A 14,441-nucleotide genomic window follows, 5' to 3' on the forward strand; every position below is an offset into this window, starting at 1 on the left:
GCAATACTGAATTTTTAAATTGTAAAACCTAATTGTGCCAAAGGCTTCCTGATGCTCAAGCATGCGAACTATCATGGGGGCTGGGGAGGAAGTATCCTCATACACGTATTCTCCAAGGCCTGGAAATGGAAACCAAGCTTTTTCAATGCAGATATATTTTGAAATTCCATTTATTTTTTAGTGCACTTTGCTATGGTTCAGAACTCTCCACATCATAGGTGAAGATCACATACTCTCCCACATGGTTACCCAAAATATGCACTCACAAACCTTTTCAAGTAGACCTTCCCCAAGATCTCCAGTGATATGCACAGGAAAGATCTGAAAAATTGTAAATAAAGTGCCTATAGCTTAACTAAGTTTCATTTCAAAAAACACCCCATGGGTTGGTGTTGTGAAGGTTTTCTTCATTTGGAGACTTTATATAAGACTTCCATGCAAGTATGAAACATCTACCTTGGCACATAATGGAAAATGTTGCAGAATCATCAGGCTCAAGACAGAAGAAAACCAGATGCACATGACCAAAATTTAAATTCTCAGAGCATAAGTAGGGCTTTATGTCTCCTATTAGTTAATGAAAAAAATCCTTTTAATATCTAGATGTCATTGAGTATAACACTAATGAATTCATTGCTACTCAAAAATACTTGTTTGCTTAATGTTTCTTTTCTCACCTTTAAAAACTAAATGCTTTAAAGACAATAAAAACCTATCTGGCTTATGTAGACAAGCTCAATCTCCAGAGCCAGGAATTTTCTACTTCAGCACTTAAAACCCTAATATTTTTAAGCAGAAATAAAATGAGCATTTAAGACATTACATCATTATTTAGAGCTTATTTCAGAAAAAAAAAGAAAGAAAAAAAACTTTTCCATTTGATACAAAATTCTATCTTAACAGACCCAATAATTGAACATTTTGAGATACTGGATACTATTTTACTGGTTTCTAGCTATACTTTCAAAATGTACAAGAGCGCATGTAAGACAGCTTCACTGTTTCTCATTCCCAACCCAAATCTACAAACATATAAATAAGCACATAGTTTTAAAATGCCTTTTCTGCATTACTCTTGGGAACAGGCAGCACAGCCTGAGTAAATTCATGCTACAGAGTATATCAACCCAGTGCCACAGTAACCATATGATATAATTATTTTATGTGCACTTTTGATTCAGTTCAAAAAAGAAGATGATGTAAGGGCTGTACTACAGGCCAACAGAATCAATCTTTCCTCAAACTTTAAAGACAATTAAAAAAATAAATATTTAAGTTTGTGAACAGCAGATTTTTTATAAGAGAATGGTGTTTATATTCAGTTTTAGCTTTGTGTCTCTCCCGTTACAGAATTAGTATCTAAAAGATACTAGTAATATTTTTTTTTCTCCTTTGATAAAAACTTGCATGGCAAAAGTCTGGAGAAGAAAATAAACCAGAGTAGTCTATCAGACTTTTCATTCAAGAAGGTAAAATTCACCAAAGCCTGAAACCAATAAGTTTGAGCCTAATATGTGTTTAGCACTAGTTCTGTTAAGATAGAAGACAGCTGCTGTGAACACAGAACAGCAGACCTGAGCAGGTTACATGGGAGTACAATTGTTCCAAGCAGACCAGCTGGAGCCTGATCTAGGAAGGTGATTATAATAAAGGGGGAAACGTGTAATTATGTGAAAAGTCTTCATGAAATACCCTTACATTCCAAGACAAATCTAAATAACCTGAGCAAATTAGCAGGGAGCATTCTCTCTCAAATTAATTCAATGGTGCCACCACTTTGATTTTCTTCTCAGATAATTAGGATGCTTTTTGTGAATGCCAAAAGATGTTTTAAATAGCTCTGCACCACACAAACATTTTGGAAGTTCTACATGTAGTCTGAAGCTGGTTCACAGAAGGGCTGACAGCAACCTGCCTCTCAGGTGTAAAAACAACACAAGCCCTCTCCAACAAGGATCATCAGTATTTTGATTTTCTTTCCGGAGTATTTATTTCTACAGCTGACTTACAGATTGAAGTCTGTAGTTGCATTTAAATGCCTCCATAGCCTATAAAATACATGGAAAGATCTGGAACACTGGAATGGAACTGCATGTAGTGTCAGAAGTAGCAATTAAAGCTGATTAATTCCTCTTCAGTATAACCATTTAAGAAGCACCTGGAAGATACCTCCATCAAATACCTCACCTATGGATTTCCAGCTGCTTTGGAGAGAATTCCACCTTTCTACTGACACATTGGTTAACCAGTTATACTGGGATTATGATTCCCATTTATCTTAGGGAAAAACTATAGATCTGAACTCCATTTACTTTCTAAACTTTTTCAAAACCAATGCTTCCCCACATCACAGAAAAGCATTCCAAGTTCCACACTCTAGGTTTCCAGGATTATGGAATTTCAGTACATTTTCTGGAAGCTAAGCCAGTTCACAAAAGAAGAGACTTACTGGCCAGAGAAAATCGAGATATAATCTTGATTAGGTATTTTAGCAATGTGTAATGTGACTTTAGAGAATGTGGGGAAATTCATTTGTAAAGATGACTTTCTCTCTCAGTCCACAGAAGTATTTTCAGAAACAGCTGTGTGTACTTTGCAAAAAAGTTAGTAAACTGGAAACTATGGTCCAAGTGACTTGTAGATATTACAGTAGATTATTAATGAAATATTTCTGAAGATACACGTACTCAAAGTCTGAATAACTGAAATGTTAGAAACTGTTTGGGAAGTTTTTTAAAAAAATTCTGTTACACTCTCTTTTCAAATACGATGGAAGAGCAGCCAACCAAACAGCATACTACTAACTTTGGAGATTATTCAGGCATTGAGATTTACCGAGGGCATTCTAAAACGAGACTAGAGGGAAGCTGGTGCACAGAAACAGTAGATTCAGCATAACACTTCAGAAAAATCTGAAGATGATCAAAATATTTGGTATCCACTCAATAGCAAATACATTGGCTTCCACTTTTACTTTACTTTTTAATAAAAAATAAAATATATAATTATTATGAATTTCTAATTATTATGAAATATAATAGTCACCTGTCACTTCTATTTGGACTAAAACACCAAATGTTTGGCTTCATAAAAAAAAAGGGTTAAAATTTGTGCTTGAACTGTGAATCCACAAGGATATTCTAAGAATGAATGTAAAACCATTAACCATACTGAAAGCATAATGATCAGAACAGTTTTAGAATCAGTGACATGTCCAACAGATTTTTCTTTCAGTGTCTGCTATCTTCTGCCCTTCTAAGTAAGCGTCATGACGTAATTTTGTCATCGCATATCTTGGTGCAGGATTTTGTTACTTCTGTGCCAAGTGGGGTCTTGTTGCATACCATACAACTTGGTTGTTAATACATTACACATTAGCTGTTCAGATAATTGCATTATCTGAAGTCTGTAGAAATACATGAATACGCAGTGACCTTTCATTCCGTTATCAAAGAATTACTGATTCTCCAGTGTTCTTCTCCACACTCTAAATCTATATTTGTTAGTTCCCTGAGCTTTATTTAATATACACAGGAGAGATGTTTGTCCTAGCTGCACTTATTCCACCTTTTATCCTGTGTTTTTGAGGGGCTGACTTCTAACAGCAACTTCCCATAACTACAGCAAGATTACAATCAGACAATCATTACAATTACTCACAGACTAGTTAGGTCACCTTTTGAGGGCAAGTACAAGGAAGACAGATGGACACAGGATGGGACACACACAAAAAAAACCCTAAAATAAAACAAGCTGTTCAAGACAATAAAGGTTTGGAAAACATGTTCATGCTGACATGAGCTTGATTTTAGACAGGAAGAGAAGGAGAAACATATAAAACCTTCTACCAGAAGTGGAACCAAAACAAGTCTTGCCTAGGTGAAACGGGAGAGAGGACACTGCAAACAGATCAGGATACTGATGGCCAGACATCTTTATATGCATGCAGACACACTATTAAACCAGTCTCTAGTTTGGAGCATTTTATTATTTTTCAGGCAAGCTGTGAATATTCCAGGTATTAAGAGTTAAGAAAAAAATATCAAATATCTCTAAATGCAATTAAGCTTCTCAAAAAGAGCCTCAACAAGGCTAAAAAAAGTTCTAGAGGGAACTACTGCAAAGTGAGGAAGGAACTGCAGGTGCACGTAGCTGTGTGGGAACACAGGGTTCTCTGCTAATAGCGCTACGCCCCTCAGAAACAACTGAGTCAGCAGAATTTCTATTTATATGCTTTCTTCCTACAGTAGTCACAGTCAAGGCAGAGAACTCAGCAGTCCTGCCTCATGGGACAAACTGTTGTGCTTGAAGAAGGGTCAGCAGTACAGTATAAGAAGTAATTCTATCTTTTAAGCTTACAGAGGAGTCAAAGTTTATTTGCAGAAAAGAATATATTCTTAATAAAAGTCATTGAGATGGAGCTTTTGTGCCTCCTCTACTTCTCTTTCCACAGTGAGACACACCCACCCAGAAATCTGTTTGCCGCACAAGTAACCAAGCAATCCCTAGTAAGCCCATTCTGCCTTCCTTAGGTCTGCATGTAGAAATGGCTGAGATCCTGCACCAGTTTTCCTTTTCTGAGGCTGATTTTCATGATGCTTCTTAAGAGATGTTTATTATCAGCATTTTATGTAAGGTAGCTGATGAATGAATACTGGTTATGTGTTCATCAAGCCAGGTCAATTCTGTCAGCTTCATTCTGTCTTTCAATATGAAGTAGCTCTCACATAAAATGGCTTCTTCTTGTCATAGCCATATTCCACAGCTAACCAAATCACTACTGAGGAATTCCACCTGATTTCATGTTCTTAATAAAGTTCTCATTTCCAACACTACTCCTAAATGCATTATCACTGGTATAGAAACTCTAATCTTTCATTGGAAGAAAAATTAATAGCAAAATTTTTCCCAAAATGCATAGAGTTTCTAAAAAATCAATGTGCTTGATTCTAAAAAAGCAGGGTATTACATTTCAAACAAATAACAGGTTCTTCTGGTACACAATCATTGATACAGAAAAGTTCAGCAACAGCATTAGACTGAGACTTTAAATTTACTTTGTCTACATAAGCATGTCACATACAGTTTTAACATTATCATTAAATAGATATAAATTGTTACCGTTTTATCCCTGAGTCGTTCTCCATGGATAAGAAAATCAGCACAGCTATTCTCTTCCTGGGGAATGACTTTGAAGACTGTGACACAGCTTAGTCCACCCCCTCCAAGTGGTAACCATCCACCACTTGAGTCATCCCGGGTCATCACCACAGCTCGCACTCGTGCATAACTATTACTGAAAGAGAAGCAAAAGAAGAAATTAGTTTTCCATAAACAACTTTTTGTTTTTAGTAAAAAACAAAACAAAACCAACAAACCCACAACCAAGATCACAATAATTAACAGTCTTTCCACAAATATCACCTAGAAGAAAAGAATTTAAGACCACCCTCTAAAAAATGTTCCTCTGTATTTTTATGCTTTCATTAGGGTTTCTCAGAGCTCGTGATTTTTTTGTAAAGGGGCTTAATCAGAGAATACAGTTGCCAAATCAAAATTCATATTCTTCTAAAATCTTTACACTCCATGATCTAGCTAGAGGGCTGGAAAGAGAGTAAGAATCAACTCCTGATTTATTTTAGACTAATCGTGAAGCTAGTCAGCCACCATGAAATCGCACAGAAAAGAGAACAAGAAAACAGAAAGAGGTCAGGCCTTCTGTCACTGAAATATAAACAAGAACAGGCTTCTAGCCAGAAACCCTGCTTCCCTTGATTCATCCCTCCTCCCCATGCACATAACCCGTCCTTCGCAAGGGTAGGTCAGGATATACACTGTGGGGCTTGAAAACAGAACCAGTTACAACTACTTAAAATCCATAATTGCAGTGTCTACTTGCCTCTTCTCTTCTGTATTTGCATTGCATGTAGTATTACTTGCATTTTACAATCTAACATCTTTCTCTATAATTTAGTACTTTTATAAAATAAACAAATTATTATCATGCCATTACTTAAAAGCCAAATTCCAGAGTATTGGAAAAAGAGGTTTTCGTCATTTCCCTCTCTCTCTGCTTAGTTTTTTCTTCTAAATTAAAGGAAAATTTCTAGTTTTGGTTATGAATTTGCCACTACACCACTTGGAAAACCCCAGTGATTGCCAAGGATGTTATAAGATGCTACATTTGAAGTACAGTTTACTGGATGAATGTAGCAGTTGACGATTGAACATTTCAACACCTTAAAATAAGGTGTTATCTTTTTGTAACATATTCTTGATTCAGGGTTTACGTACTTACACCACTTAGCACCAGTGATGTCAAATTTAAGGGCTAAAGAGGAAATATTAGAAGACATCAAAGTGTTCCTTATGTATTTGAGATAAAACGATTCACCAAGCTGTTGCACTTTTAAAAAATCACTTCTTTACTTCCAACACCCCTCCCCCCAAAATCCCAAAAATAAGAAAGGTAGGCTTTTTTGCGTAATTAATATATTACATTCTCACACACATGTATGATTCACAAATATGATTCACTTGTGTGTGTATATATATAGATATATATAGATATACATAGATACACACATATATAAAGAATTTTGCTGCAAGCATCTAAAGCTCAAATACATAACAGTTTGTAAAATGGAAAATTATACAAGACTATAAATTTTTAGCTTATAGGTAGCTGAATTTTGTTTGCTACCTCTGAGCAAAGCCCCCTCCTCTCTCTAAATCTCACAGTTAAAATGATGGTTCAGTGTTGCTCACCATTTCTTTACCAACATTTTTTAGTTAAGTACTCAAACACAGCAGACAAATACAATAAAGAAAAATCCAATCCTTCATTGTACACATCTATCATAATTCTAATATCTGCAAATAAAACTGGCTACATCTTGATGCTTCATAATATTACTGATCAGTGGTCTCTATCACTGTGTTTCACTCGGAGCTAAGGTCAGACTGCAGTTATACACTTCATGCACAAGTAGTCTTCCATCTCATTACTTTCAGAAGAACCTCTTCTGACAGAAACTAAGGACACTAGGACTCTCCTGTAAACCAGTAAGAAATAGGATGCAACAACTGATTAAGCCTAAAAAACTGTCTCTGCTATTCTTGATTTAAGTGAACCACAAATTTAGCTTTTAAGTTATTCACTCTATAAATTTGGTCATAAATCTGAACATTAGAGCTTGTATTCGTATATCAATCGATTGCAGCAAGAGTTCAGTTAAAGAGAACTTTCCTTCGGCTACATGAGAAACCTACTACAACACTGATTTTTTCTTAAAATGAAAGTTCACACTTCACATCCATTTTCTTTCCAAGAACTGCTAAGGAGAAACAAAGACAGAGGCTTAAGCTCTTCCATGCAATAGAATTCTCTGTCAATGTTGGGTTTTTTTTCCCTATCCTATACTGAGATGCCTACTCTGGTCTAGTTAACAATCTTGTGATTTGCTTTCCATATATTCTAAATGAATGTTTTAAACATTCATCCTTTCGAGTATTTTAGAAACTATTATCAAATCCACTGCATTAGTGCAAAATAAAATTCCTCAAAAGGTAATATTTAATGGACCATCGCTTAAACTGAAACAAGCCCGTTTTTCCATAAAACCACCCCGTAGATTAACTAGACAAATTCTGTACATGTAACAATGCCTAAGTCTACAATGAGATTATTGGTTTTTTGTTTCTGTTGGTGGCTGTTTTAAAATTTTTTTAATATTTGAATGGGACTCGTAATTGGTAACAATAGCTGTTTTTAGCAATACAAGGTGGTTTGCAACTAACCAGAATGCAGTGGCAGGACCTATGGATGGTTCCCATTTCCAAAATCCTGTGTAAACAAAACAGGATCTGCCTGTCACACTACTGGCACTATGAAAGCACTTGGAAGTCTTGTATCTGTAGGCATTATAGCCCCGTCTTCTATTGGGAGCCTTAGAACAAATTGTTAAAACTGCTGGTGTGCCTTAGCAGCGGGAAAAAGGGCAGACAAGGCTCCAAGTGTCTTCCTAACACAACCTAAGGCTTTTACCTACTCTTGCATGATTAGCAGTTCTATCTGGAATACCTTAACAAAAGAAAAACCAACCAAACAGGGTGATCAGCTGAGCATTGCTCTTACAAAGCTTTTTACCAGAGCTACCACAAGCATGTGAAATGGAACATGAAGAGCAGCATTGCAACAGCAGGTCCAAAGCTACTGTACTGAGTAGCTGTACTCCCTGGTTTTGGTTCTGGCCACTGGAAACTCTTGAGGTAGAGTAAGGTTTAAAGGAAATGGTATTCTGGCCAAAGGAACGTGCTGCTTTCTTAAAGTCACTGCTGAGGACCAGTGAGACTGGGAATAACGACACTGGAATCCAAGATCAGTTCTTAACAACTAAAGAAACGGATCTCTCTAACATCTGAGTGCCTCAGGTGGGAGCTAAGAATATGGTATTCTTATGTGATTAAAGGGAATTATAAATTGGAATAAAGGAGAACGAGAAAAAAAAAGCTATCTACACTGTTTTTTCACCTCTAGCAGTGAAGACTTACTGAGGAGTACAGCGTGTATCTGAGTGATATACCTTGTAAACCTGAAACCAAACCATTTTAAGATAGCATAATAAATGTGCTGTGTGAAGTTTCATTCTAAAAATATAATCAAATGAAGATTATTCTTACACCAAAATCAAAATCTGTAGTGGGGTGCATTAAGCAGCCTAAGAAAGCATTTGGGGCAAAATGAAAGGGTTATAAACCATAAGTGGACTGGAAAGATATGACCTACAGTCCCTGCCTGCCAGCAGCAGGCATTATAAGAGTATCAAGCATTAAAATCTGACAAGAAGTTTTAAAGGCTCTCTCCTCCCTCCAAAAGCTGTGTGTTTATATCACTGTAATGCTCTTGGGCCCAAACTAACTTATGAGCTGGATGACCAAACTGTTATGCAACCTCAGGAAGCATGCCACTGGCCAAGACAGGCTGGGACCTTCAGCCTGAAAACTAAGGAACAAGCCTTCTTCTGGTGGCTGGGGAAGGAACACAATTTCATCACCATGATTATTTTCCTTTTTTTTTGTGAAAAATAAATTACTTTGATAATTTGGGGTGTTTCTTACATTTAATATCAAGACTATAAAGATAACAAATGTTGTTACATTTGTCCTTTAATTACATTAGCCAAGCAAAAGAGAACAAATATTTGGAATTTTCTGCAGAAATACTTTTCCCACAGAAAAAGGGGAAGAGACGTTTGGGATAGTGGGGAGGCAGCTATCTTGTTGCTATACATATATTTTAACCTAGTTGCAAGAGTATGCAAATTTTCCCTCTCCTACTTCACATTAAACATTGCCATTCTTGTACTGCATTTTGTACATTTCTATTTTAATATAGGACTGAAAAACAAAAGTGATTTCAGAAATGTTGCTTAAAACAATTGTACTGTAATTGCAAATTGTTTTTTTTAATACTATACAGCTACTACCATTACCATCAAGAAACCTGAATCTGCAAGTGAAATTATAAACTGAACCATAGGAGAAACTGACTCTTTCAACTTTGGTAAAAATATTTAGAATTATAACTTCTGTCAAAGGAGATCTGCAGGACCTCGAGTTTCATATGGACACAAACATGCCCTTAGGACAAGGGAGGCTAACAGCGCTGCCAGCAGGTCACAAAAGCTGATCCTCTGTCTCTACTCAGCCCTACTGAGGCCACATCTGGAGAGTTTGTGCAGTGTTGGGCTTCCCAGTACACAAGAGACACGGAGCTCCAGGAGTGGGTCCAGCAGAGTGCAAGAACAATGATTAAGAGATTGAAGCATTCATCATATGACGGAAAGCTGAGGGATCTGGGACTGCTTGGCCAGGAGAAGAAAAGACTTGTGGGTGTTTTCTTGGTGTATACAAATAGCTCAAGGGTGGGTGCAAAGAGGATAGACAGAGGCTCTTTTCAGTGGTGTCCAGTGAGAGCACCAGAGACATCGGACACAAGCTGAAACACAGGAAGTTCCAACTGAACATCAGCAACCACTTTTTCACTGTGAGGGTACTGACACTGAGTACTGACGCAGGTTATCCAAATAAGTTGTGGAGTCTCCATCCTTGGAGAGTTTCAAAAGCCATCTAGACACAGTCCTCAGTGAGATGATTTAGGTGATCCTTCCTTGAGCAGCAGGGAAGATGACATTCAGAAATGCCTTCCAATCTCAATTATTCTTTCTTCTCCTTAATAGCATATTTCAAAGCATAGCAATTTCAATGAAATATAACTTTGTAAATATAATCCATAAATATATGGGTTAATTTGTAAGAATTCATGATACTTTGAAGCAAGAGTTATCACTGTGAAAACTGCTATTTAAACACTTCTGACAAGGCTAAGGGGAAAAAAAAAGGCGTTCTGAAAAATCGTGACACACTCTGCCATGAAATTAAACTACCTTTGCTGGCACCCAAGTAACAGCTCCAGGCTGGTCTCCAAATGTGAAATGGTCATGGATCAAGGATCTTTACCTTTGACTGGTACTTTACACACATACTTCGCTCCCTCCAACTTTTGGTGCGATATACTTTTGTGTTTGTAGCCTTACCAAAAGAGCATACATGAACCACACTTGGCTTTTAAAAGCTCTTACTATCCAAACAGCTTAGCAGAAGACTTTATGATTCCCTGCTAGAGAAGTGCTCATGAGTACATACATGTCCACGGGCCAAAAGGTACTGTCAGACCACTAAGCTACAGTCTGTTTTATTTGCAGACAGCATTTTTTTAGTATTGACTCAATATAGAAAGAAAAATAATGTCACCAACCACATGACCTTATTGGTACACTGCTGATGTTATAAACCCTTTGTTAGTAAAGGTTTAGAGAATGAGTGCTACTGGCACAAAATACTAATGACTTACCTAAAACAGAAGAAAATGCAAATGTAGCACAAGTGCTAAAGAAGACATAATTTCCACCAAGAAAATGTATGACTGCATATCTTATTATTTTTTAATGAAGAGGATATTGCCATAATAACAGCTACTAAATGAGGCTCTGCTTAACATGACTGCTACCTGTCTCCTCTCAAATTTATATCAACGAATCAGAATATATACCAAACTCTTACGCTGGCAGAATGCAAGATTTGTCAGATTTTTTCCTTTAAAAAGAGGCAAGAGGTATTCCTCACAATAAACAGCAAATGTACATGACTACATGCTCAGGAAGTTTATTTCTGTGAGGAGTTTAGCAAGAAAAGACCTGGATTTCCAGGAGGAACTACAGACAAATGCTGATATATTTAGGATATTGGTAACCATACTGATTTAAACAAGAGCTTTGGATTTTGTCAAAAAACCTGAATGGAACATTTCTGCTCTAATAACGAACACCAAAAAACCAACAATACAAAACAAAACAAGAAGAAGAAAATCTATTTATAGAAACCTGAGCTACCAAGCAAACTGGCTTGAACACAAAATGGCAAAGGGAAAAAGCTACATGGTAAACAGTATTATGTAATGAAGGGATAACTGGTATCCTGAAAGAGCCAAAAATACATTATTACAATTATTATTTAGTAGAAGAGGCTCATAAAACCTAAGAAGTTGTTTAACAGCACACCTACAATTCAAAAGGGAAAATGAGACACAAAGGAACAAACGTCAAAATACTGTATTGCTCTCATGAAGTGTTCTCCTGGACACAACGTAAGAATAATTATAAAAAAATTAAAAAGTAGGGATGGGTTTCTAGTGTTCCTATTTGAATACAGACAATTTAAGATTTATGCCCATGTCAAGTAATCAGTGCTGCAAGGAAGAATGGCTGCTGCTGTAAGCTCCTCTGCAAAGCACAAGAGCATATGTAGAATGGAGAAGCTGTTAAGATTTGAAAACTATCAAAATTACACAAAGTATGCAGTGACATTTGTATGAAAAACATTTCAGCCTTGTTCCCCAGCATCTTTTGTTTGGTAATTGTAGCTAGTTTCTATTACTTCTGTATGTCATCCATGAGGGCTGGTTAAATGAAGTAATATTTTATCACACTAAAGGAGATCACAACACACACTTGGATTCTACTCCTTTTAAAGAAACTGCCTTCTGAAGGCCTAAATTTTCATAATAGAAAGAGCTCTGTAACGCCATCTGGTCAAGGCATATTATTTAGAATATGGCATCTAATATAGAATACACAATCAAATAAAAAATCCAAACAAACTTATTTTCCTTTCAATCCTTCCCCACAAAAATTAAAAATAATCAAAGTAACATTTGAAACTGGCTCTACAGGTTTTGGTCACATGTAGCAGAACTAAATAAATAGCACATTGGATGTAATTCCACTTTGTAGTAGTTTATGAGATAGGCTGGACATGTAAGATGCTTTTTGACCACTTCCACAGCTGCCTGTTCACAACAGAGAAGAGTTGGTACCAAGGACTTCCAGACTAAATTCCATCCAGTTTTAGGCTAATGGTATTAAGTGGTCAGATCCTAGTACTCATGTACCCTCCAAGTTTAACGGGTTTCTTCCAAAAACCCTAAATTTGCCTCATTTTTAAAAGCTGACAGCCATAAGTCTAGAAATATTCACCTTCTATTTTAGCCTCTCTTCCCTTCTCTGCATATATTCTTAAAGATTTTGCTTCTTCCTTACCTCTGAATATCTGAAGATCCAAAGGAATCTCTCCATTCCATTCATAGAACTGTTTGTACCCTCTTTTAAATCTGTGAAATAATTACTTGTTTCTGACCAAGCTGTTGGACACTGATACCATGTATTAATTCTGATTTGCTTAAGATGGAAACGTGTAGAGAAAGATGGAAGAGCCACAAATGAAACAAGAGAAAGAGGTTTTGTTTGTGTTTTTTTAACGTGAGAAAAAGTTACCATTTCTTTCCAACCTTGCAAAAAAAAAAGAAACATCTAAAGAAATGATGGAACACAAGCTTTTCATTTTCTTGAGCTCTTCAGCAAACTTAGGACAAGCACAAGTCTGCAGCCTAGGGCAGGTTCCACTGAAACTAAGATAACTTGACACTTCCAGTAAATTTTCTCAGATAACACCATCCAGTCTAGATTTTTTTTTTTTTTATTTAAATGAAGCTCACAGATTCAGTTGCGCTTTTCATTTTACTGGGAATGACAATGATTACTACAGTTTAGGACAAAAATTTATGGAAAGATTTTAGGTAATATTCGTATCTGAACAGGGCAGAATTCTCTCTTCTTGCACAACCATTTTCCTCCAGTCTTATATGCTCACAAAGTCCAAGTATGAAGTATGCAAGTGCAATTAGATCACACTCATTGTCAAAGCTGGTCATCCAGCCACTGAGGTTATGGATAGCAGGACTGGAAACTCTGTTAACAGATGTGAATACATTCATCAACAAGCCACTGTGTAATAAAGTTTCTGACCGCTAAAATAAGATGAAGGTAACTAACACACTCCCTATAAACAATTTTAGCTACCCTAAGGTACAACAGACTGTTCTAAATATGTTATTTTCCAACAAGTACCTGTGTACGTATTATTCCACTGCTCATTTTATTTAGGAATAGTACTCCACAAATGCTCAGGTAGCTATTATTTTCCTCCACCTAAGAACTTACATAGGAAAAAAAAAAAAAGGACAAAGCTGTTATACTTTCTCAAACAGGTCAGAAAACATCATCATAGATTTTTTGTATTTACTCTGTCTGAATTTGCAAAAACTTCTATTACAATAATCCATCAAACCAGAAAAAACAAAATATTAATAAGTTTATACAAAATGTTTCAATGGTATACCCTTTTTATTTGCCATACATCAGCATGAATCATGTAACTTACATAGCCACTATATAATTTTATGATTATGTTTGATAATCTCAGTAATAATTAGCAGTCTAACCAGCAGTCTAAGCATAGAAATAGGTCACTCACGAGCCCTAAGGTCAGAACATAGGAATTACAACAGCACATCCCAAAAAAAGTGCAACTAAGCCTTGGTTTACTACATTCCCCATTCCAACTACTGCTAAAGTATTATTCTTCACAAGTTTCTACAAAAAGTTGCATGCAATGAATACATAGGTCATGTATGAATGTAACAGAGCCAAGCAATAACAAGGCACTGCAAGGCCTCTGAGCTCAAAATGAAGATTATATAAGTTCCGTTATTTGCTGCTTTTCCAGAAGCAAAGTTTAGAAACTTGTAAGCAACTGCATAGAAAAAGAATAAGGAGTACACATGCATTCCTCCTCCTTACCAAATATGTAATAAACCAAAATAAGAACAAATTCACACTTTATAAATGATACTCCTGAGAACTCCTACAATAATCACTGAATCTCTATTCAGCAGTTTAAAAGGTATCCAGTAGATACATTTTGTTTTGGCAACAACACAATCCTAAACAAAGGGTTACAACAGAGATGATACAATAATGAGA

General features: G+C 36.2%; 1 protein-coding gene across 1 annotated transcript in view; it reads right to left on the bottom strand.

The window, feature by feature from the left end:
- SPRED1 (sprouty related EVH1 domain containing 1) overlaps positions 1 to 14,441 on the bottom strand; it is a 61,356-nt gene that overhangs the window by 22,066 nt on the left and 24,849 nt on the right. Inside the window, exon 2 of the mRNA XM_005520332.3 lies at positions 5,122 to 5,296. Within this exon, the coding sequence (XP_005520389.2) occupies positions 5,122 to 5,296 (175 nt within the window). The remainder of the gene's footprint in view (positions 1 to 5,121; positions 5,297 to 14,441) is intronic.

This window comes from Pseudopodoces humilis, chromosome 7 (assembly GCF_049639895.1).
Source record: "Pseudopodoces humilis isolate 2021_Gansu_Grassland_sample_001 chromosome 7, ASM4963989v1, whole genome shotgun sequence".
Classification (NCBI taxonomy): Eukaryota; Metazoa; Chordata; class Aves; order Passeriformes; family Paridae; genus Pseudopodoces; species Pseudopodoces humilis.